Source organism: Chiloscyllium plagiosum, chromosome 14 (genome assembly GCF_004010195.1).
Source record: "Chiloscyllium plagiosum isolate BGI_BamShark_2017 chromosome 14, ASM401019v2, whole genome shotgun sequence".
NCBI lineage: Eukaryota > Metazoa > Chordata > Chondrichthyes > Orectolobiformes > Hemiscylliidae > Chiloscyllium > Chiloscyllium plagiosum.
In genome coordinates this window covers 63,511,087-63,534,916 of record NC_057723.1, presented here as the reverse complement: position 1 = coordinate 63,534,916, position 23,830 = coordinate 63,511,087, and the positions used below count along the sequence as shown (strand labels likewise).

Here is a 23,830-nt window from a genome sequence, read left to right as displayed (position 1 = left end):
CCCTCACCTTAACCTCCTTCCACCTATCGCATTTCTCCCAAGTCCCTCCTCCCTACCTTTTATCTTAGCCTGCTGGGCACACTTTCCTCATTCCTGAAGAAGGGCTCATGCCCGAAACATCGATTCTCCTGCTCCTTGGATGCTGCCTGACCTGCTGCGCTTTTCCAGCAACACATTTTCAGCTCTGATCTCCAGCATCTGCAGTCCTCACTTTCTCCTAGAAGATTTCATTTAGAATAATCAAGGATTGGTTCTAGCTTAGAAAATCAAAATGTTTTATAGTAGTTTGAGGAGAGCTGACTGGTTTGAGAGAAATATAGTTTCGCTCCAAGAAAGGACTGTAGAGGTCAGTGCAAGAAACGCAGTTTCATTGGCGCAAAAGTTTCGTTTGTGGATTCTCTAACCCAAGATGTGGTTGGTTAGAAATCTGCAGCTTAGTAAAAGCTAGAAAATCTAACCTTTGAGCTTGATGATGATTTATGTCAGAAATTTCACAGTTCACAGGACAGACCGGGGAGAAGCAGTTAAGAAGGATAACTTCTCTTTATTTGAATCACTGTAAAGTGATACTATTTGGTAATAGATGAGACTTTGAAATATCTTAAAATACTCAGTCAAGCGGACTGTATAGTATATGTAGATAGCTTGGTTTTATGTGTAATAAGCTCAGATTTTCATTGTTTTATTGTTAATGTCTTTGTGTGTTTATGTTTCAGTGAATATCATGTTCAATTAGAAAAAATGAACAAAATATAAAAGTACTGTAAAAACTGAAACAACGGCAGATGCTGTAAATCAGAGACAAAAATAGAAATTGTTGGAAAAGCTCAGCGGGTGGAGCAGCATCTGGAGAGAAATCAGAGTTAACATTTCGGGTCACTTGACCCACCTCATTTCCAAGGACCAGTCCCAACAACATACCCTTCCTTGTTGGGCTGGACAGTGCTGCACGAAATTCTCCCGAACACAATCCAGAAACAGCTGCCTCTATACCTGCAATATCGTAGTCTATATCTGGGTTATTGAAGTCTCCCATTAGAATTGCTCCACAGTGCCAGCATTTCTCTAATATCCCTGCAGATTTGCTCATAAACTCAAATATCACACAGTTTGTAGTTAAAATATACATCCTAGTATTTATATATTAAATGTACAAATATGTGCAAAATTGTAAACAGCTTGTGTCCTTTGGCTCAGTGAGGAATGGTCCATTGAAGGGTTTCAGAGGTTGGTCTGGATCCAACGGTTGGTGATCCTCTCCTGTCTTCTGGCAATTTCCACAGTCAACCTGAAAAAGGAGCAAGGGCAGGTGGGAGCAAAGCAAAGCGAGGCCTTTGACAAGGAGCTGGAACCAATAGGAGAGGCAAACACAGGCTCAGCACAGACAGGACAACAGGCCAACCATCGCTGTGACCACATAGAAGTACAATACAGCACTGGGGCAGAAACTGAAGTGCTACAGCAGATTCTCTTGCTCTCTCCCGATTATCAAGATCAGAAAAGATACAATAATCCTTCTCATTTTGGCCATTAATAGTCAAGACTCTGAACTGTGGACCAACCTAGCACCTCGTCACCCCCTCATTAACCAGACACTAGCCCATCACCCAGTCACTGACCAGATACTCCCTCCCCTATCACCCTCTCACTGACCAGATAACCCTCCTCCCCATCAACTCATTAACCTGATCTTACCCCGTCACACTCACTGATCAGATACTTACTGTCATCCCCTCACCTGACCAGGTACACCTCTTCCCCCAGTCACTTCCTCGGTAATCAGATACACTCCTCACTGACTAGATATCTAACTTTCACTCAGTCACTAGCCAGACATCTACCCTCACTGATCAGAAACCCCTTCCCCCATTAGCCCCTCAGTGTGCCGTGGACTGACTCTGGTTACCTCATGCTGCCCGGTGCTGCTTAGCCAATAGGCCAGGTTAGTCTCTGGAGTAGAATTGTGGCTCACTGCTGCAAGTCTCTAAAAACGGGGAGTTCATGAGATTCATGATGTTGCAGCATTCACTAATGACAGCGGTTAGTTACAGCAGTAAGCAGCACCCACTAGTTACACTGATAAGCGTCCACACTATTTACAGTGGTAAGCAGCACAGGTTAGCAACAATCCTCTTCACACCAGTTCTAGTAGTCTGTTTACCACCATGAACAGTGCAGGGTAGTGACACTTGTGCTCTCAGGTTACGCAGGTTAGCATTTGTGAGAAGCAGTGTAGGTTTAGGAGGTTGGACAAGCTTAATGGTGACAGGAATTTGATTCAGCCATTAACACTGCAGGAGAATGAGGACAGACACCCTTGCTAGTTATGGGGCTAACTAGGGCTTTAGACAAGGCTTTCAACTAAAAGAGGAGTGAAGGTCAATGCACAAGGAGATTTAGAAATCTAGAAAAGTTGAGGCAATGTAAGAATGTAGCAGTGAGAATAAATGTGAAATGGGATAGGAAGGGTGAGAGAGTTTAGTAGAAATGGTGCAGTGAGTAAGATCATTGCAGGGAATAGAAGTAAAAACATGGAATTAAGATGTTCTTTATCTCGATGACCAGAGTATATACTGAAGGATAAATTGAGGTCAACGATTTAAATCTAACATCGCAGAAACATGGTTACAAGATTACTAAGCATAGGAAACAAATAATTCAGGATACACAATATGTCAGAGAGACAGACAGAATGGCAAAGAAGGTAGCTCTGATTGTAAAGGTGAGTAAGGACATTCCTATGAAAGGAATTGGCCTCAAGTGCATGAGAAACACTCACTCAGTACGTATTCACAATAGCAAGAGTCAGAAAATGGCTGTTTATAAGATCCTAACTATAGCGACATATTGGACGGAGCATTCTAGAAGAATGTATTGGAATTTCTAATAAAAGAAATTTAATCATTGTGAGGATTTAAAACAGAGCACACTCTCAGGGTAAGAGGGCAATCATTTCAGACTGAGATGAGGAGAAATCTCTTCACGCAAGGATTTGAGAATCTTTGGAATTCTCTGCCCCAAAGGTTACGGAGTCACCATTGTTGAACATATTTACTGCCGGGATCAACGGGTCTCTGGAGGACTGAGGGGATTTGGAACACTGATCGGCATGTGGAGGTGAAGCACGAGATCAGTCACGATAGTACTCAGTAAGGTAGTGGGCTCAATGGTCGACCCAGATTCTCTCTCAGGCTGTAGTATAAAAGTGGCAATGTTTAGTGACAAACTTTGTTATGATGACGTGGCACTTTAGTGAGAACTTTTCACTAGTTAGTTAAGTCAGCTAGCTGGTTAAAATTGTAAGCAGTGTACGTTAGTAATGGTGGCCCTGTTGCTGTTATGGCAGTTAGTAACAGTAATAAACAGTGTAGGTTAATGACGGTGGATGTGTTGATAGCTGTAGCAGGTAGTAGTGGAATGCTCCTGAAGTTTAGCTTTCTTGGTTTACTGAGTCTTTCACCAAAGGCTTGATTGTGGGATTATCAACTTGTTTTTAGTTATCCCGTATTGAGAGCTCATTTCTGCAGGAGAGAGAAGGAGATGGGCTCAGGGACAAGGCGGAAGATTCTCAAGAGCTGATAATCAGGTCTGGGGTCCTGACTGCCAGAAACCCCTTCACCCTCAGGTCTTTCCACAACTGCCTGAGATTAACAGATATGCCCAGACAACATCCTTATGACCCTGTAGCTAACTGAGAAAGAAATCCAGGGGTTGAGATGGTATACTGGAGGCAATGGGGCTGGGGATGACAGAAAGGAGGGAAAGTGGGGGGGAGAGAAAGTGGGGAGGGGAAGGAAACAGGAGAAAGGGGGGTACAGGCTAAGCATGAATGCAGGGTGAAAGGGAAGGTGAGATGGGATGAGGAGAAAGTGCATGCCAGGAGGTGGGGGAGGTGCAGGAGCTAGAGAGAATTAGGTGAAGTGAATGCAGGGCTTCTGATAGAGACATGGGTGTCAGCTGTGAGGGGTTGAAAGTGTGTGGAGAGTGGGTGAGAGCAGTGAGGGTGATGGGGAATGAAGGGGAAGGATTGATAAGTAGAGTTAAGGAGGATGGGAGGGGGATGAAAGGAGACAAAGGATAGATTAGAGGCATGGTGGGGCATGAGGAAATGGACGTGTTGGAGGCAGGGTGGGAGATTAGGAGTGTGCCTGGGATTGACTGAATAATTCCTGAGCTGTTGTAAACCAGAGAAAAGGAAGCAGCTCATTTCTCGAGCACCTTACTCCAACATGGATTGGAATGACAACCAGAAGGGTCAGAATGACCGAGCTCTGACCTCTTGCTTTTCACTTACCTGGCGACTGAACAGTCTCTGCAGTAACCCCTTCCTGGGTGGGGGCTCAGCCTGACCCCTCCAATCCAGGTCCGGGGGCACTGAACCATCACTCCCAAAAACATTCAGCTCACTGAAACATTCTGTCTCGATCATCTGGAAGACCAAAACACACTTCGTGAGGAGACCAACACAGCAACCAAACAACATCAGAGTGACGTTGAGGGTGAAATGGGTGTGGGTACACCCTGAGGGACATGGGCAGAGGGAAGAGTGGGTTAACTTGGAGGGGCTGAAGGTAGGAATGAGGGCGATGACAAGGTGGAGAGATAAGCAATGCCAGAGGTTCAAGCTGTGTATAGAGCTCGCTGCAAACACTGGTGAGAGTTACAGGACCCCTGGATGACTAAACACTGCAATGATACCTCTTGCAAAGAGGAACTAGAGAATGTTATTTGTGCAGCGAATGGGGTATTGGCCTTTTTCTGTGCAATCGGATTGTATTACTTGAATTACCTCATTCTGCCAGGGGATGGAGACAGAGCCTGTGGCAAACCTGGCGTAGAAATCATTATCAGCAGGCCCCAGTTCCACTCCTTTCACTGTAGAGAACTGCTCAATATCCAACACGTCCTTACAGTAGATTGCTTGTGGCTGTGGAAAAACAGAGTGAATGAGTCAGTGACTGAGGACCAGTCTCCATGTGGGATACAGGAGCAGAGCAATATCAGCTTAGAGGGATGTAACCCCATCCCCCACAGAAAAACCTTTGGCTCCATGTTTATTGATCAGTAAAATGCCATATAAACAGGTACCCTAAATCATTCTAACGCCAAAAAGGAACACTGGCATTGCAGTGCAGAGATTGGGGTTCAGACCTTTGCTCTGATTAGCTCCTACTTCGAACATGGTGGGTAGCTCTGAGCACCACACACTCAATACTTGTCTCAAAGCAAGGTAAAGGAAGATAAGCCAAAGCCTGAAGAGAGTGTGAGAGCGCGAGCGCATCGGAGCACGGGTGAGGGGGTGGGGGCGGGGAGGAAGTTTAAAGGACTTACATCAGGTACGAATGGAGGCTGCAGCATTCCTGCCTCAAGCCGTTTGAAGTTTATGTCTTGAAATAGGGGATGCTCCTTAACCTCATACGAACCCCTTCCACAGCAGCCTAACCGCTCCTCAGGGGCTTTCCTCAGTAACTGTGGAGACAGAGCTCATGATCAGCTACCACACTCACAATCGGAAATACCACAACAGCCAGATACCCTGCATTTACACCCAGACACACTCCCCTACCTCTACAAAGCCATGACCCACTTCCACCACCTCCACACTCATCCACCTCCACACCTGACAGGCACCCATAACACATAGGAGCAGAAATTAGTTCATTCGGCCCATTCTGTCTGCTCCACCATTCAATCATGGCTGATTGGGTATGAGAAACCTTTCTCCCACCTTCTCCCTGTAACCTTTGATCCCCTTTATACCCAAGAACCTATCTATCTCAGTCTTAAATGACCTGGCCTCCACAGCCTTCTGTGGCAATGAATTCCATAGATTCACCAATCTCTGGCTAAAGAAGTTTTCCTTATCTCTGTTCTAAAAGGTCTTCCCTTGACTCTAAGGCTGTGCCTCGGGTCCTAGTCTCGCCTACCAATGGAAACACTTCCCAACATCTATTCTATCCAGGCCATTCAGTATTCTGTATGTTTCAATTAGATCCCCCCTTATCTTCTAACTCTATCGTGTATAGACCCAGAATCCTTAAATGTTCCTCTTATGTTAAGCTTTTCATTCCTGGAACCATTCTTGTGAACCTCCTCTGAACACATTCTAGGGCCAGTACCTCCTTCCTCAGATATGAGGCCCAAAACTGCACATAATACTCCAAATGTGGTCTGACCAGAGCCTTATAGAGCCTCAGAAGTACGTCCCTGCTTTTATATTCAAGTCCTCCTCAAAATAAATACCTTCATTGCAAGTGTCTTCCTAACTACTGACTCAACCTGCAAATTTACTTTGAGAGAATCCTGGACCAGAATTCCCAAGTCCCTTTGCCCTTCAGATTTCTGAATTTTCTCCCCATTAGTCCATGCCTCTATTCTTCCTACCAAAGTGCATGACCTCACACTTCCCTACATTGTATTCCATCTGCTACTTTGCCCATTCTCCTAACCTGTCCAAACCCTTCTGCAGCCTCCCTGCCTCCTCAATGCTACCTGTCCCTCTACCTATCTTTGTATCATCTGCAAACTCAGCCAGAATGCCCTCAGTTCCTTAACTAGATCGTTAATGTATAAAGTGAAAAGTTGTGGTCCAGACACTGAGTCTTGCAGAACATCCCTTGTCACCAGCTGCTATCCTGAGAAGGACCCTTTTATCCCCTCACACCTGCCCACCTCCGGAGCCCCTTTCACCCAGGAACACACCACTCCGTATCCTGACACACCCTCACCCCCCTCCCTCGATGCCCATCACAGATACACATACAAATGCTTGGAGTCAGGTATCCTCCCTCACCCATACCCACCTTCTCAAACCAGACATCCCTCCACACAAATATAGTCCTCCGTCATACACATAGAGACCCTATGTGTACTTCCCCTTACCCTGCAATATTGACAGTCTCTCAGACTCACCAGCTGACACAGTGAACTTGCTTGTGTTGAGAACTTGTCAGAGTAGGTCTCCTGCTCCTCCGTGACTCGCCGTTCCACCTCCTGCCGTTTGGTCTTTTTCTTGCGCTGTTGAAACGGTGACTGCCCCTCAATCATCTCATAAAACAGGCAACCCAGACCCCACCAATCAGGGCTGAATGTGTAACGTTCATTCTTTACAACTTCAGGAGCTTGAAGGGATTAACACATTTATGGGTCAGCAGCAACATTCCAGTTTGGACAACACATCTATCTCCCCCTCTCCTTTTCATTCTTTCTCTCATATCAGAGATTTTCTTGGATATAGAGTAGATAAAGGGAGGCCAGTGGATGCGATATATTTAAATCTTTCAGAAGGCATTTGATAAGATACCCCATGAATGGCTGTTAGACAAGAGCTGGTCTCATGGAAAGTTAGGCAGTGGGAATAAATAGCTGTTTTTAAGTTGTAAATGGTGTGCGCTGGGCCCTTAGCTATTTACAGTTGGTATTTATATCGTAGAAATATATTACGCAGTGCCTTCATCTAAGTCAGAATGAAAACAATGAGGAAGATACAAAGAAAGCATATTAGCAGAGTTTCCTACTCTCACTGTTCCTGTCAATGACCTAGGCCTCAGTGTATAGGTATAATGTTAACATCAGGAGATATCAAAAAGCTGGAAGTGAGGAGGGTAGCTATAATTGTTAAAAAGGACATGTACAGGCTGGTAAAGTGGGTGAACTGGTGACAGAGAGTAGTAGAGGTGATTCATTTTGTTGGAAGAATCGAGAGATAGCATAAAGGAATGGGTAGAACTCCGAAATAGGGTGCAAGAGCAGAGGGGCCTGAGTGGGTTTGGGTTTGAGTCATTAAAAGTACCATGGTAGATTGAAGGAACTTTTATATTCCATTCACAAAGAATAAAAGAACAAAGAAAGTTTACAGCCCAGGAACAGGCCCTTTGGCCCTCCAAGCCTGAGCCGATCCAAGTCTACTGTCTAAACCTGTCGCCCAATTCCTAAGGATCTGTATCCCTTTGCTCCCCACCTATTTGTGCATCTGTCCAGACGCATCTTAAGTGAATGTACTGTACCTGCCTCTACCACCTCTGCTGGCAATGCATTCCAGGCACCTACAACCCTCTATGTATGTACTTGCCACGTGTATCCCCCTTAAACTTTTCACCTCTCACCTTGAAAGTGTGACCTCTCGTTATTGAATCCCTGGGAAAAAGCTTATCTCTATCTACCCTGTCTATACCCTTCACTATTTTCTGAACCTCTTCAATCTCCTTTTTTGTAATGAAAACAAACCTAATCTACTCAGCCTCTCTTCATAGCTAGTACCTTCCATACCAGGCAACTTCTCTGCACCCTCTCCAAAGTGTCCCCATCCTTTTGGTAATGTGGCGACCAGAACTGTACACAGTATTCTAAATGTGGCCAAACTAACGTTGTGTACAACTTTAACATGACCTTCCAGCTCTAGAATTAGTCACATTTGTCTGGATTGAACTCCATCTGCCACTTCTCCTCTTGTATGCAGGATGTTGGAGATCTAAAACTCTCCACAGATGCTGCCAGAACTGCTGAGCTTCTCCAGCAATTTCTGCTCTTGTTGCATACCAACTTTTTATGATTCATTGCCAGGACACCCAGATCCATCTGTATGATCAAGTACTGCAATCACTGTTTTAATAAAATACTATAATTCCATTCTTCCTGCCAAAGAGTGGACAAGTTTACATTATCCCCAAATACAATCTACTGATTTTTGTACCCAGTGAATTCATCCATCTCCCTTCATGACTCTATGTCCTCCTCAAGTTTTCGTTTTAAATCTTTCAGTCCCCAGCAAATCTAATAATTATACATTGGATACCATTGTCCAAAATCACTGATCGACTGGCGAGCAGAGGTACTCTGCTCAGGCCTCCAGCCTGTGAGCTGGGAATGCTTGTTGAACTGGGGACCATTGTGGATGGTTAGCGGCTTGTGAGCCCGGTTTGACCATGTGTGGAAGCCCCCTGTCTTGATCAACTGCAGCCCCATTAAGGAAAGACTGTAATACTTATCTTTCTAACTTTATTTCTCATATTTTAAAACTTGTACTATGAATAACTGTAAATAATGCAAAATGTTTTCCTTTATTCCTGTATTTTGTATCCAAGATCTCTACCTGGGCACTTGTACCTTAGATGGTGCCATGTGAGCAATATTGTAAATATTTCACTGTAACCTTGCATTTCTGTACTTGACTACATGTGACAATAAAGGACATTCTAATTCCATCGCTAATATTCAACCGTAACCCATTGTGGCACCAGCACTGATCCCAGTGTTATTTCACTCATTGGTGAAATGCAAACTGAAAATTACTTGTTTATTCTTTCTCTGCTTCCTTTGGCAGCACAGTGGCTCAGTGGTTAGCACTGCTGCCTCACAGCACCAGGGACCCGGATTCGATTCCAGCATCGGGCGACTGTCTGTGTGGAGTTTGCATGTTCTCCCAGTGTCTGTGTGGGTTTCCTCCAGGTGCTCTGGTTTCCTCCCACAATCCAAAGATGCGCAGCTTAGGTGAATTTGCCATGCTAAATTACCCATAGTGATCAGGGATGTGTGGGCTAGTCAGGGGTAAATGTAGAGTAATAGGGTAGGGGAATGGGTCTGGGAGGGTTACTTTTCGGAGAGTTGGTGTGGACTTGTTGGGCTGAAGGCCCGTTTCCATACTGTTGGGATTCTACGATTCCTCTTTGCAATTCACACAAGAGCTCATGATGTGAAGGATAAAGTATTTACACAAATATTATTTGGCTCAGTAAGTATTGGTGTGAAACCTTAGCATACACGATTTGGAAGTCCAGGTACAACACATCTACATGTTCCCCATTTTATTTATATAGTTTCCAAGGTTCCTTGTGCAATGTTCTAGTCAGTCCCACTAATCCCATAGCACAAGTTTATTTCCTTCAAATGATTATAAAATCCCCTTTTAAAACCATTGTTTCTGCTTCTCACAGGTCACTACCACTCAACTGCGATTCTAAGGGAAGATATCACATGGCAGTGAGGAAGCATTAAGAATGACGGAGGAGTGGCCCACAGTATCCTGGAGGAAACAATCCATGCGGAATGCTGACGGTAGAAGGGAGGGAAAGATTCGTCTGGTGTTGGCACCTTGTTGGAGAAGGCAGAGGATGATCTTTTGAATGCGAAGGCGGAAGGGTTGGAAAGTGAGAATGAGGGGAACCCTGTTATCGTTCTGGAAGGGAGTGAAGGAAGGTGTGATGGCAGAAGTGAGGGCCCTGTCAACCAGAGTGGAAGAGGGAATCAGGGATAGCCCAGTGGAAGGTCACCACCAGAGTCTAATTCTTCCTGTATGAATGTAGGTGGTGATGCAGATAGAAATGAGTGCAGCAAAGCTTCTAGAGGTGCTGCTGTTATAGTTTCTGAGAATATTCTTCAAACACCAAGTTAGTCTCTCCCTTGGGATTTTGCGGTAGTTTCCAATCACACTGATACAGCATCATCATGATCAGCAATACAGAGTGATCAGACTTGGAGTCAGATTAATAAGGACTGCACTCTCTCTCCTGCCAGCCGGCAGCACTGGCAAGGAACAAGTCTTCACCGTGAATACCATACTCACCCATGTAGCCCACAGTGCCCACTCTGCCTTTGACTGTCTGTCCCTCTGGCACGTACATAGCCAGGCCCAAGTCCGATATCCGAATGTGACCTGTACAAACAACACTTGCTTTAACATTACCCACTGCACATTCAGATACTATCAAACAAGGGAGTTCAACTTGTTCTGTAGGCACAAGGTAGGGATGCGTCCCTGCAGTAGCAGCTGTCTCAGTTCCATAATCTCAGACAGAGAACCAGCAGCTTGAACAGCCAGAGACAATTCTCCAATTTCCATAGTGATCTGGGTTGCTGGTCCCTACCAAACACTGAGGCACACACGGTCTTGCCACTCCCCCCTCCCCCAACCATGCCCAACCCGCTGCGCAGTGATATCCCGGTGCAGACTCGCTCACATACCGTGATCGTCCAGGAGCAGATTTTCTGGCTTCAAATCTCTGCAAAAGAAAGACCCATCAGTGGAGGTGGTGGACAAGCAGAAGAAAAGGAGGGGGAGTGGGCAGAGAGACAGATACATGGCACAGCATGTTGGGTCATGGGATACGGCACTCGGCCGTATTCCCGTGATGGGATACAAGGTAGTGACAGAGAAACAACAGGGCAAGTGTCAAATATTGTGGGAAAGGCTGGGACTGCTCAATGTGTCACTGTACTCACCTGTAAACCACCCTCTCTCTCTGCAGATGCTCAAGACCACAGCAGATCTGGGCCACGTAGAAGATGGCACGTTGCTCCGGAAAGCCAGCCTCGCCCATGTGATAGATGTGAAACTTGAGATCTCCTCCGTTCATCAGGGTTAAGACCAGGCACAAAGCATCCTTTGTCTCATAGGCATAGGCCAGGCTCACCTGCAACAAAACAGGCCAAGTCATAAAGAGGCACACAGACACACAGACACAGCATTGGCAAGTGTGATCACCGTGAGCTCTTCCAGCCACACAACCGTCCAAGATCACTACTCTCCTAACTGCAGTTCCTGAGCATCTCCATTTGAGGTTATGTCTTAAGTTCAAACGGAGTAAGCGACAACAGGTGAGTCCTGTGATCCAAGATTGACAGCAAATTAGATTTGTCTGCAAGGGAGAGGAAACATTCTGAAGTCATGGGATTGACCCAATCCATTGGCAGCTGGTAGGACAAAAACAGGAGGGTAGAGACAGGAATGGCGTAGGTAGGGAAATAATGGAATTCAATGGGGAAAAAAGTGCCATTGTAGAGAAATTAAACTTTTCCTGTACATCTTCAATTTAGGATAGCAAAATAATCATCATGTAGGAGAAAAGATGGCAGTCCAGCCAAAATGTGGGGATGGAGGCAGACTATAGATTCGGTGGGCCGGGGGCAGTGGGGCTGCCTGTGGATGAAATAGCTACATCTGTGGCTCTGATATTGAATCCATTTCAAGTACTTACTACAAACCTACTGTTCACTTTCTCCAAAATCTCTTTCTCATTTAAAGTCATGACCTCTCCTTTCCGCTTTTTGATTCGTTTCTTCTCCAGCTTTTTACAGGCGTACATTTTCCCTGTGGCTCGAACCTGGCAGGCACAGACCTCAGAGGGAGAAAGGCACAGATATCAAACAGGAGGTACAGGAGGGATCTCACTGACAGCACTCTGTCCAACTCAACACTTACCTCCCCAAAGCCTCCCTTTCCCAGCACACGGTACTGGCGGAAGTTGTACTTGGTCACAGGCTGCCTGTTGAATAAGAGAGAGCCAAATCATACACCAGAATTATACACCAGGGGCAGCACAATGGCTCAGTAGTTAGCACTGCTGCCTCTCAGCACCAGGAATCCCGGTTCGATTCTAGCCTCGGGTGACTGTCTGTGTGGAGTTTGCACATTCTCCCAGTGTCTGTGTGGGTTTCCTCCGGGAGCTCCTGTTTCCTCCCACAGTCCAAAGATGTGCAGGTCAGGTGAATTGACCATGCTAAATTGTCTATAGTGTTCAGGAATGTGTAGTTAGGGGCATTAGTCGGGGTATATGTAGAGCAATAGGGTTGGGGAATGGGTCTGGTGGGTTACTCTTTGGATGGTCGGTGTGGACTTGGTGGGCCGAAGGGCCTGTTTCCACACTGTAGGGATTCTATGAATAGCAGGCTGAACTTCCATGGAGAGCTGTTAATAACTACGTCCACCATTACAGCAATCCCCAAGGGAGATCGGATGACAGGGACAGGACTACTCAGAGACACAAGGCTCCCATCACGGTGACTCTCAGATCCCATCGGAGAATATCTCAGCCCTATCCCCAGTCAAACACCCACATCAGTCTACATGCTACCCCATCCTCCTGCTAGGCAGTACTCACGTCTCCAGGTATTTCCACTGGAGGAAGCGACTGAAGTACAAACTGTCCATGTAATCAGAGAAAGGTGCAACACTCAGGAAATCGTGGACCAACCTGTCAGAGGGAGAGAAACAGCAAATAGAAGGACTGAAGATAACAGTCAGCGAACATTGTCCACCCACATTCCATACACAAACACCCCCTGCCCATGCTCCCCCCGACTGACACACTGGAGACCACTTATTTTCGCAGCTGCCATCGCCCAAGTGTGACTCTGTTGCAGTTCATCATTTTTGGAGGCCCTCATCCATGCCTTTGTTACCTCTAGACCTGCCTATTCTAATGCTGCTGGTTGGACTCCGAGAATCTGCCCTCAACAACCCTGAGCTCACCAAAACTCACTGTCCACGATCGAAGTCTCAGCCCCAGTCCTATTCCCCTCTCACCCTTGTGATCACAGCCCCATTCTGGTCCATAGATAAGCAGCAACAGGATTTCAAAATCCTCATCATTGTTTCCAAATCCCTCCACAGCCTCACTGCCGCTCCTGTGATCTCTTTCAGCTCGACAACCACCTGAGATCGCTCCCCTCCTCTAACTGTAGCACCCAAGCATTTTAAATGCTCTGTCATTTAAGGATATGCCTCAAGTTCCGAGGGACTGAGCTCCAGAAAGCCCTCCCTACAGCCAGATAACTCACTTCCCCCCTATCAAGCTCAATATCGTATAGTTGTTATGCTCCTGTGGAACAGCTTGGGTCAATTCACAGCATACAGGTGCTAAGTTATTGCAATGCTGGGATCAATGAAACCTGCAATTGGCTTGTGAACGTTGATCTGATTGCTCAGAGAATCCAGGAGTTGAACCATAGCTTCCCTCCACCACACTCACTTCTGACATTCCTTGAAGAGCTCCTTGCAGGCTCCATTTTGCAGCTCTTGCAAACAATGACTCTTCATGTTGCTGGGTATCTCCGAAATATACTCGGGAGACTCAAGAGAAAATAAAAACACAAGATCAGCATGCGTCAGAACTCAGTTCAAACTCGTGCTTTTTCGCACAAAAATGTAGGTGATTGTAGAGATGGTCATTAACCTGGTTTAATCCCCTGACCATACAGAGTTCCAGGCACCACATCCCACCACCCAAGCAACAGGAAGGGAGACACTGTAATACCTTGGGGTCGAGGAACTTGTCCACAAGGCACTGACCGCAATCCTTTCGCTTTTCATCTGGAGTCACCTCGTAGTCAGCCTGGGAAGGAAACATAAACAGACCATCAATGACATGAGAACAGCAGTAGGAGCAGAATACCATTCAGACTACTGAGCCTGCTTCTCTTTCACAGATGATCTTGGGTTTCAGCTGCCCTCACCACACTCCACATCCCTCCATTCTCTGAGGCACCAAACGTAAAGGGCGGCACAGTGGTTAGCACTGCTGCCTCACAGCGCCAGAGACCCGGGTTCAAATCCCGCCTCGGGCAACTGCCTGTGTGGAGTTTGCACATTCTCCCCGTGTCTGCGTGGGTTTCCTCCGGGTGCTCCGGTTTCCTCTCTCAGTCTAAAGATATGCAGGTCAGGTGAATTGGCTATGCTAAATTGCCCGTAGTGTTAGGTGAAGGGGTAAATGTAGGGGAATTGGTCTGGGTGGGTTGCTCTTCAGAGGGTCGGTGTGGACTTGTTGGGCCAAAGGGCCTGTTTCCACACTGTAAGTAATCTAATCTAATCTGTCAACCTCAGTTGTAAACACTTTCAGCGATGGAGACTCCACAGCTCCCCCAGGTGGAGAATGCCAGAATGTCTCAATCCATTGTGCAAGGAAATTTCTCCTCCTCAGTCTGAAGTGATCAGCCCCTTCCCTGATGTAGGATCTCCAAGTTCTCGATTGCCATCCCAGGGGAAATAGTGTCTCTCAGCAGCGACCCCATCAAATCTCTCCAGAACCTTCAGTGCTTCAATGTGACCATCTCTCATTCTTGAATCAAGAATACTGACTCAATTTACCGTGTCAGATTCTTTGGGCATGACAAAAGTCCTAAGTCTACATCAGCTAGAATCAAACTCATGCTGTTGGCTTTGTTCTGAAATACAGAAGTGTCATCAAGTCAACTGTACTAACCAGTCCCCCTTAGACAGAGACTAGAAGAATCCGCCAGGTAGTGAACTGGAAATCAAACCCCACTATTCTCAGCCTCATCCCAAATGTGACATTATTTAGTTAAACTATCCAAAATCCCCAATTTACTGGACTGACAAACTCAAGCCCTCATTAGGTTTCTGCACTTAACAAAATAAAACAATTTAATATGAATTCTCACTGGCCTACAGCTCTGTAATGTGAACTTTATCCTTTCACAAATAAACTGACACAAAGGCAGAGATGAATATCAAGGGAGGGTGGAAATAATGGAAACAGCGGGATGGCACCAGTCGGTGAGTTGTTTGTTTCAGTTCCTCCAATTCCTTTCAGTACACCAACACTTTCATCCATGGATTGCGAATTTGCCCTCTGACTGTCTCTGAAGAGGTTTTAACCCTCCTTCAGTAGGATCTGCAGAGCAATTGGGCAGGAGCAAGCAAGAGAGCACAGGCTGAGAAAGACATGGACAGAGACCGACCGACAGATTTTTAAAAAAATGCTCTCCCTTTTCAAGCTCATTGCTCACTTCCACACTAGCCCTACAAAAGCCATGGTTATCTGATCAGGAACAAATTAAACACTGCTGGAAAGCAATCCTCCCTCGATCTCAGAATCATTGGCTCCATAGTGTCTGCTTTCTGCTCGCACTGCTCTAGGAAAAGGCAACATGGTCTCCAACTCTCCATGCACTCCAATCAAGATGATATTTTTAAACACTGCAGCTCCCTCGACATACAGCATCCTCGATTTAAAGCAATATTTATCTTTATCAATCCGGAGTCCAAACATAAAGTAAATAAAAAGCTCCTGAAAAAAATCAAATGAAATGAGAGGGGTAAAGAGGATCAATCCAGCCTAGCTAATTACCAGCCTCATCGGTTAACTCTCAATCAGTAAAGTGCAGTAAGGCATCAAGTGGTATCAGGCCGGACTTGCTCAGCAATGCCCAGTGTGGATTCCACAAGACCATTCAGCTCCTGATTCATTACAGCCTTGGGTCAAACATAGACAAAAGAAAAGCTGAACTCCACTGTATCACTCTTGAATTCCCCCCACTATCAACATCCTAGGGGTTACCATTGACCAGCAAGACTGGTCAGAGGCAAATGGAATCCAATCCAGATAAAAGTGAGGTGATGCATCTGTGCAGGACAAACATTAGATTAAATTACTTACAGTGTGGAAACAGGCCCTTCGGCCCAACAAGTCCACACCGACCCGCCGAAGCGCAACCTACCCAGACCTGTTCCCCTACATTTACCCCTTCACCTAATGTTATGGGCAACTTCGCATGGCCAATTCACCTAACCTGCACATTTTTTGGATTGTCGGAGGAAACTAGAGCACCCAGAGGAAACCCACGCAGACACGGGGAGAATGTGCAAACTCCACACAGAGGCGGGAATTGAACCCAGGTCTCTGGCGCTGTGAGGCAGCAGTGCTAACCACTGAGCTACCATGATCAATGATGGGATCCTGGGAAGCACTGACGATCAGAAGGACCTTGGCATTCACATGCACTGAAGGGTATAGATAAGGTAGACAGGAAGAAACTTTTCCCCTTGTTGGAGGCACCAGTGACCAGGGGGATAGGTTTGAAGTAAGTTGTTGTGGTTCTGTTCACCGAGCTGGGAATTTGTTTTGCAGACGTTTAATCCCCTGTCTAGGTGACATCCTCAGTGCTTGGGAACCTCCTGTGAAGCACTTCTGTGATCTTTCCTCCGACATTTATAGTGGTTTGAATTTGCCACTTCCGGTTGTCAGTTCCACCTGTCCGCTGCAGTGGCCGATATATTGGGTCCAGGTCGATGTGCTTGTTGATTGAATCAGTGGATGAGTGCCATGCCTCTAGGAATTCCCTGGCTGTTCTCTGTTTGGCTTGTCCTATAATAGTAGTGTTGTCCCAGTCAAACTCATGTTGCTTGTCATCTGCATGTGTGGCTGCTAAGGATAGCTGGTCGTCTGCAACACAAATTCCCAGCTCGGCGAACAGAACCACAACAACGAGCACCCGAGCTACAAATCTTCGCACAAATTTGAAGTAAGTGGCAGAAGGTTTAGATAAAGAGAGAGAAGAAGAAACATTTTCACCAGAGAGGGTGATGGAAATCTAAAACTCACGATAAGGGTGGTAGAGGCAGCAATCCTCAACATTTTTAGAAGATTTTGAGCTATAGGGAGAAGCTGAATAGGCAGGAGCGCTGGAGGCTGAGGGTTTATAAAGTCATGAGGGGCATGGATAGGGTAACTAGACAAAGTCTTTTCCCTGAGGTGGAGGAGCCCAGAATTAGAGGGCATAGGTTTAAAATGGGAGGGGAAAGATTTAAAGGGGATCTTAAGGGGCAACGTATTCATGCAGAGGGTAGTACGTATATGGAATGAGCTGCCAGAGGAAGTAGTGGAGGCTGGTACAATTGCAACATTTAAAAGACATCTGGATCGGTATATGAATAGGAAGGGTTTAGAGGGATATGGGCCAAGAGCTGGCAAATGGGACTAGATTAGGTTAGGATATGTGGTCAGCATGGACGAGTTGGACCAAAGGGTCTGTTTCCATGCTGTACATCTATATGACTCAGTATTTAAATGCATTCATGCAATGTCAAGACAGACAAAGTTATGAGGCAAGTGCTGGAAAAAGGGATTAGAAAGGATATTGACAGCACGGATGTGATGGACCAAAGGGCCTTTCTCAGCTTTAGATCTTTATGACCAGAAATTTAACTGGACTAGCCATTTAAATACATTGGCTACATCAACAGGTTAGAGGCTGGGGATTCCTTGGGGAGTAATTCCTCCCCTGACTCCCCAAAGCCTGTCCACCATCTAGAAGATGCAAATGATGCCATAACCCCCACTTGCCTGGATGGGTGCAGCTCCAACTCTCAGCAAGTTTGACACCACCTAGGACAAAGTAACCCGTTTGACTGACACTGCATCAACCACTTCAGCATCCCTTCCCTAAGCCACCAACACTCAGAAGCAGCAGTACGTACTATCTTCAAACAAAACCCCACACATATGGACTATGCTCCAGTCCTATTCTGGACCTCACCCTCAACTCTTTCTGCTACATCGATAATATCACGGGTGCTGCTTCCCTCTCGTCTGGAATTCGAAAGGTTTAATGGCCTGGATTCCAATTTCCACCCCGCCCTCACTTTCACTTGATCCATCTTGGATTTCTCCCTTCCCTTCCTTGACATATGTTTCCATTTCTGGGGTTAGGCTGACCATCAATATCCACTAGAAACTCACTGACTCCCAGAGTTACCTGGATTATACATCCTCACATCCTGTAAAGACCCTGCGCCATGTTCCCAGTTCCTCTGTCTCTGTTGCATCTGTACCGACGATGCCAACTTTGACAAAGGAGCCTCCGAAATGTCCATCTTCTTCCTCACCCGAGGATTCCCCAGCACCGTTGTCGACAAGTTCCTTGGCTGGGTCGACTCATTTCTTGCACTCTGGCCCTCACCTGCTCTCTTCCCTCCCATGACAGTGATAGGGTCCCCCATGTCTACCATCCCAACAGCATCCACATCCACAGGGTCATTAGCCACCACCTCCAGCGAGATGCCACAAAACACATATTCCCTTCCCTTGTCAGTCTTCCTCAGGGGCCACTCCCTCTGGGACACCCTGTACTGCCCTTCCTTCATTCCCAACACTCCTCACAGCGCCTTCTCTCGCAATCACAGAAGGTGTAACACCTGTCTGTTTACTTCCTCACTCCACAGTATCCAATGGCCTAGGTAAAGTGACACTTTACCTGCACTAATCTAGTCTAGTGCATTCACTGCTCACAATGTGGTCTCCTCTACATCAGGGAAACAAAGTGGAGACTGGGTAGCTGCTTTGCAGAATCCCTATGTTTTGTTTGCAAAACAAAAAGAGACCGTGAGCTTCCAGTTGCTTATCAGTTCAACACACCATCCTATTCCCTGGTCAACATCGGTCTGGGGCTTGCTGCAGCATTCCAGCGAAATTCAGCGCAAACTGAAAGAACAGCACCTCATTTTTCACCTGGGGGACTCAACAGCCCTTCGGGCTCAATATCGAGTTCAATAACTTTAGGGCTTGAGCTTTCCCATGTCCTAACGCCAAACCCCAAATACCAGGCCTTATTATCAGTGTGCGACTACATACCATCCATTATTAGCCATGAATAGTCCCCATTCATAGCTATTCATCCTCCTAGCCAGATTGTTATGCACTCTTTTGTCTGTCCAACTGCTCTTCTCTCTCCACCTATCGCTTATTCCCACCCATCCTTCTGCATCTAAATCAATGTTTTCTAAGCTATCAGTTCGAAGGAAGGATCACTTAACCCAAAATGTTAATTGATTTCTCTCTTCAGATGCTGCCAGACCTGTTGAGCTTTTCCAGCAATTTCTATACTACCGACAAAATGCACTGCAGAGAGATCTTCAGACATAGCTTCCAAATCATGGCCACTTCCATCTTGAAGGTCAAGGGCAGCACATACATGGGAACACCACTCCTGCATGTTCACTTAGAAGATCTCCTCCAAACTCTTCCCCATCCTAATTTGGAATTATGGCACTGTTCCTTCAGTGTCACCGGGTCAAAATCCTGAAATTCTCCCCCTTGGGTCTTGGCTACGGACCAGAGAATAAAGCAAATTGAGCCATGGTCTTTGAACAAAGACAAAGAAACATCAATATGCAAAGTGAGGACAGCAATACAATCTGTAATAAAGCCACACCTTTCTGTCTAATACTCATTTATCTTAGGTTAATTCTGTGTAAGTGACAAATTATGGTTGCCATTCCCATATCAGAATATCATATCAGACAGGGCAGACCCCTTTGATTGTGCACTAACTCCAAAAACATTAAATTATCCAGCTGATCATTAAACTGTACAATAATTGCAGTGCTTCACTTGAAGGCCTTGCCTCAGAATTTCCTTAAAAGCCACCTTCTCAAAGGACTGCTGCAGCAACCACTTTCTGGTACAAAGAGAACAAAAGAACAAACCAGCAAAGGAACAGGCCCTTCAGCCCTCAGAGTCTGTACTGGAACATTTTGCCCTTCCACACCAAAACAGTCTTCACTTATCCCTCTAGTATTGCTCTAATCCTGTCCTATTAATGTATTTGTCCAGGTTGAATGCTGCTATCGTGTCTGCTTCTACCACCACCTCTGGCAGCGTGTTCCAGGCACTCCCCACCCTTTGTGTGAAAACTTGTTTCACATATCTCTTTTAAACCTTCCCCTCTGCATCTCGAACCTGTGTCCCCTAGTAACTGACCCCTCCATCCTGGGAAAAAGCCTCATACTTTCCACTCTATCCATTCCACTGACAATCTTATAAACTTCTCTCAAGTCACCCCTCAACCTTCGGCATTCCAGTGAAAACAAACCCAGTCTATCCAACCTCTCTTTATAGCTAAAATCCACTATATTAGGCAACATTGTGGTAAACCTTTTCTGTATCCTCTCCAAAGCATCCACATCCTCCTGATAGCATGGTGACCAGAATATTATGGTAGTTTACTTTCTTTTCCCAGAACAGCATTTTCGTGGATTCTGGAAACTGCACTCTAGCACCTACTCTTGGATACAATTCCAGCTTTTTCCCGAGACAGCTGGTTTCACAAGATTAGCACTGCTCCTAGGTTTCTGTGAGCTCCAATCCTGCTTAGCCACATGAAACAAATAATACCGGTGGGCTTATTTCACCTCTACTTTCCCTTGTACTGAATTATTAATTGTTCCTAGGCTTCTTTGAGCCTTAAAAGTATCCCAGGCTTTTCCTGAGAGCTAACTCCAACCTTTAAGTGCTACTGTTTCACAAGCATCTCCAATTCCTCTCTGCCAGAGTAGCATCCTGTCCAGGAAGGAACCTTCTCACTCTAGCCCCAAGTACCTGACTGACTGGCAGTTCAAAGGTAGGAACTACCTGCTTCCACATCCTCCAACTGACTGACTAAAACTAACTGTGACCCTTACATTGCTGTTAAATGAACTTTGAACTGATATAGGTGAAAGCCTTACAACAAATCCTGTCCTCAGCCTTTGGCAGGATTAAGTAATGGTGGGTTGATTAATTGGAACACTAAACATTTCCTGAATATTACAATTCTCCAGCTAGCTTCCTCTCTATTTGCCAGCTCTGATAATACAGCTGAAACGGATATTTTAAAAAAAGGATATCATCATTATCTACAAAAGGGACTGCAGCTGTTCATTAGTACCTTCTCAAATGCAATTAAGGTCAGATAACCCAGCTACTGAAATTTTCATACACCATGAATAGATTGAATTTTTAAAAAAAATATGAGCAGAGGCTGTAGTTTCAATAGATTAGACGATTAAATCAGGTATAAGATAGTCTCAGAACACAGTGAGAAGCAGAAGCCTTTGTGATTGTGAAATCAGCTTTATTGCACGGTTGGATCGAGAGAAAGGTGTATAATATTACAAGTAAACTTGGATTCTAAAGTTGAGGTCCATGGAATTTTGATTTTCGGTCTTTAAAGAAGACTTTTATTAGAAAAACGAACAGACTTTTTTTTGTTTGAAAAGACAGCAAGTCAAAATGGCTTTTTCACATTATCACCTAATTTAATCATACCACATAACGCGAGAAAACGGGTACAGGTTACACTCTGAAGTTGTGGACCTCAATATTGCAAAGTGCCCAAGCAGAAAACGAGGTGCCTTTCTTCAATCAGGACTTCAGAACCATTTCTACAAAGCATTTCCTGATGCAATGACGTTGCTGAGTTGAGAGAGATTAACTTAACACGCCAAGCGATTCTTTTTTGTTCGCAAACCAAACAGCAACTTGACTTTTATTCCAAATCTCTTTTCTGTTTTAAAACAGTAGTTTGTCTTTTGATTTACAAAACAGTGGATTGAATTATCTACTTCTGAACATGCCCAGGTCTGAATGTGTTAAGACAGGCCAAGTGCAGGCTGCAAGGGAGAAAACAGGGGGGAGGACTGGAACAGGAATCATAGAATCCCGACAGTGCAGAAACAGGCCATTCGGCCCAATAAGTCCACACTGACCCTCCGAAGAGTATCCCACCCAGACCCATTCCCCTACTCTATTACTCTACATTTCCCCTTACTGACACACCTAACCTACATATTCCTGGACACTATGGACAATTCAGCGTGGCCAATTCACCTAACCTGCATAGGTTTGGACTGTGGGAGGAAACCGGGCTCCTGGAGGAAACCCAAGCAGACACAGGGAGAGCATACAGACTTTACATAGACAATTACCCGAGGCTGGAATTGAACTGGGTCCCTGGCACTGCAAGGCAGCAGTGCTAACCACTGAACCACCGTGCTGCCATACTTGGGGCCGGGCACTGGGGCCAACAGTATTTCTCAGGCAGTGCACAAACTCCTCAGCCTGCTCCATCACAATGTGATACAACAGTCACGTGGGTCTGAATGTTGCAAGGAGCTAGCTCTATCCATAAGAGTCAGGAACAGAGAGAAAAATAAAAGTGCTGGCAGCACACAATGGGACAGGGTCATAGGTTCAAACAACTACGGGGTCCAGCACAGACACTTACCATGGCATCCAGAAACTGCACACAGTGACACAGCTCTGGCCGGGTCTCACAGAACTGGCGGAACAGTAACCTCCCAATGGGCTGCTCATCACAAAGACTCTTGTAGTCCTTCACTAGAAAAAGAAGCAATGCAATCCAGCTTAGATCAATTTCACTCAATTGGACAAACAAATCTACAATTCACCAGTGAATACATTACTCGAGTCCAGTAACCAGGACAATGTACCTGCGTAAATAAGCCAGCCAAAAAAAAAACAACAGTTCAACTACACAAATACGATCAAATTTTACCCAAAGACACCACACCCCAGACACAGACTCTGATGGGGAATCTCACTCTCCACTGAGAAACAATGTTTGTTTTCTTTTATTTGCTCGTGGAATATGGGTGTCATTTGCTGGTCATTCCTAGTTACCCTTGAGAAGGTGGTAGTGATTTCCCTTCTTGGTCCACAATGCTAATAGGAAGGCAGCTTCAAGATTCTGACCCTTCGACAGTGATGAAATAGCAGTACTTTTTCAGGTCTGATCTTGGAAGGGAACTTGCACATAGTGGTGTCCCCATATATCTGCACCCCTTGTCTTTTCAGATGGAAGTGATCGTGGGTATGGAAGGTACAGTATAGGAACCTTGTATAGATCGCACATGCAGCTGCTACTGAGCGTGGGTGGAGGGAGTGGATGTTAGGGTGTCAATTTGAGTGGGCTGGGGGGCCTCAGTTTGAATCATAGCATAAAATCAGGCCACTTGATCCATTGAAAGAGCATCCAACCCACCCTATCCCTGTAACTCTTCAAATCCCATGGCTAACCTACACATCCCTGGACACTGTGGACAATTTGGCATGGTCAATCCACCTAACCTGCACATCTTTGGACTCTGGGAAGAAGCTGGAATATTCAGGAAACTCACGCAGGCACAGGGAGAATGTGCAAACTCCACACAGACAGCTGCCTGAGGCTGGAATCGAACCAGAGTCCCTGGCACTGTTAGGCCACAGTGCTAAGCACTGAGCTCCTTGTTTTGACTTAGAGTCATAGAGATGTACAGCATGGAAACAGACCCTTCGGTCCAACCCGTCCATGACGACCAGATATTCCAACCCAATCTAGTCCCACCTTCCAACACCCAGCCCATATCCCTCCAAACCCTTCCTATTCATATACCCATCCAAGTGCTTTTTAAATGTGGCAATTGTACCAGCCTCTACCACTTCCACTGACAACATACACGTTACCCCCCCCCCCCCCCCCGCGTGAAAAAGTTGCCCCT

The 23,830-nt window shown here is 45.8% G+C and overlaps 1 protein-coding gene across 7 annotated transcripts in view; it reads right to left on the bottom strand.

The window, feature by feature from the left end:
- Window positions 1–1,113: 1,113 nt before the first annotated feature.
- LOC122556768 (G protein-coupled receptor kinase 6-like) overlaps window positions 1,114–23,830 on the bottom strand; it is a 38,960-nt gene continuing 16,243 nt past the window's right edge. For 5 of the 7 annotated variants that reach the window (XM_043703899.1, XM_043703901.1, XM_043703900.1 and 2 more), the window contains exons 3-16: window positions 22,558–22,670; window positions 14,031–14,108; window positions 13,746–13,846; window positions 12,876–12,968; window positions 12,197–12,260; window positions 11,973–12,113; window positions 11,218–11,408; window positions 10,960–10,997; window positions 10,562–10,651; window positions 6,913–7,121; window positions 5,332–5,469; window positions 4,790–4,927; window positions 4,295–4,429; window positions 1,114–1,288 (exon numbers count right to left, since the gene is read on the bottom strand). In XM_043703899.1, coding sequence (XP_043559834.1) covers window positions 1,145–1,288; window positions 4,295–4,429; window positions 4,790–4,927; window positions 5,332–5,469; window positions 6,913–7,121; window positions 10,562–10,651; window positions 10,960–10,997; window positions 11,218–11,408; window positions 11,973–12,113; window positions 12,197–12,260; window positions 12,876–12,968; window positions 13,746–13,846; window positions 14,031–14,108; window positions 22,558–22,670 — 1,673 coding nt within the window. In that variant the 3' untranslated portion in view covers window positions 1,114–1,144. Of the gene's footprint in view, window positions 1,289–3,069; window positions 3,522–4,294; window positions 4,430–4,789; window positions 4,928–5,331; window positions 5,470–6,912; window positions 7,122–10,561; window positions 10,652–10,959; window positions 10,998–11,217; window positions 11,409–11,972; window positions 12,114–12,196; window positions 12,261–12,875; window positions 12,969–13,665; window positions 13,685–13,745; window positions 13,847–14,030; window positions 14,109–22,557; window positions 22,671–23,830 lie in introns of those variants that run through there. The other 2 variants (XM_043703903.1, XM_043703904.1) reach the window with 2 other exon arrangements.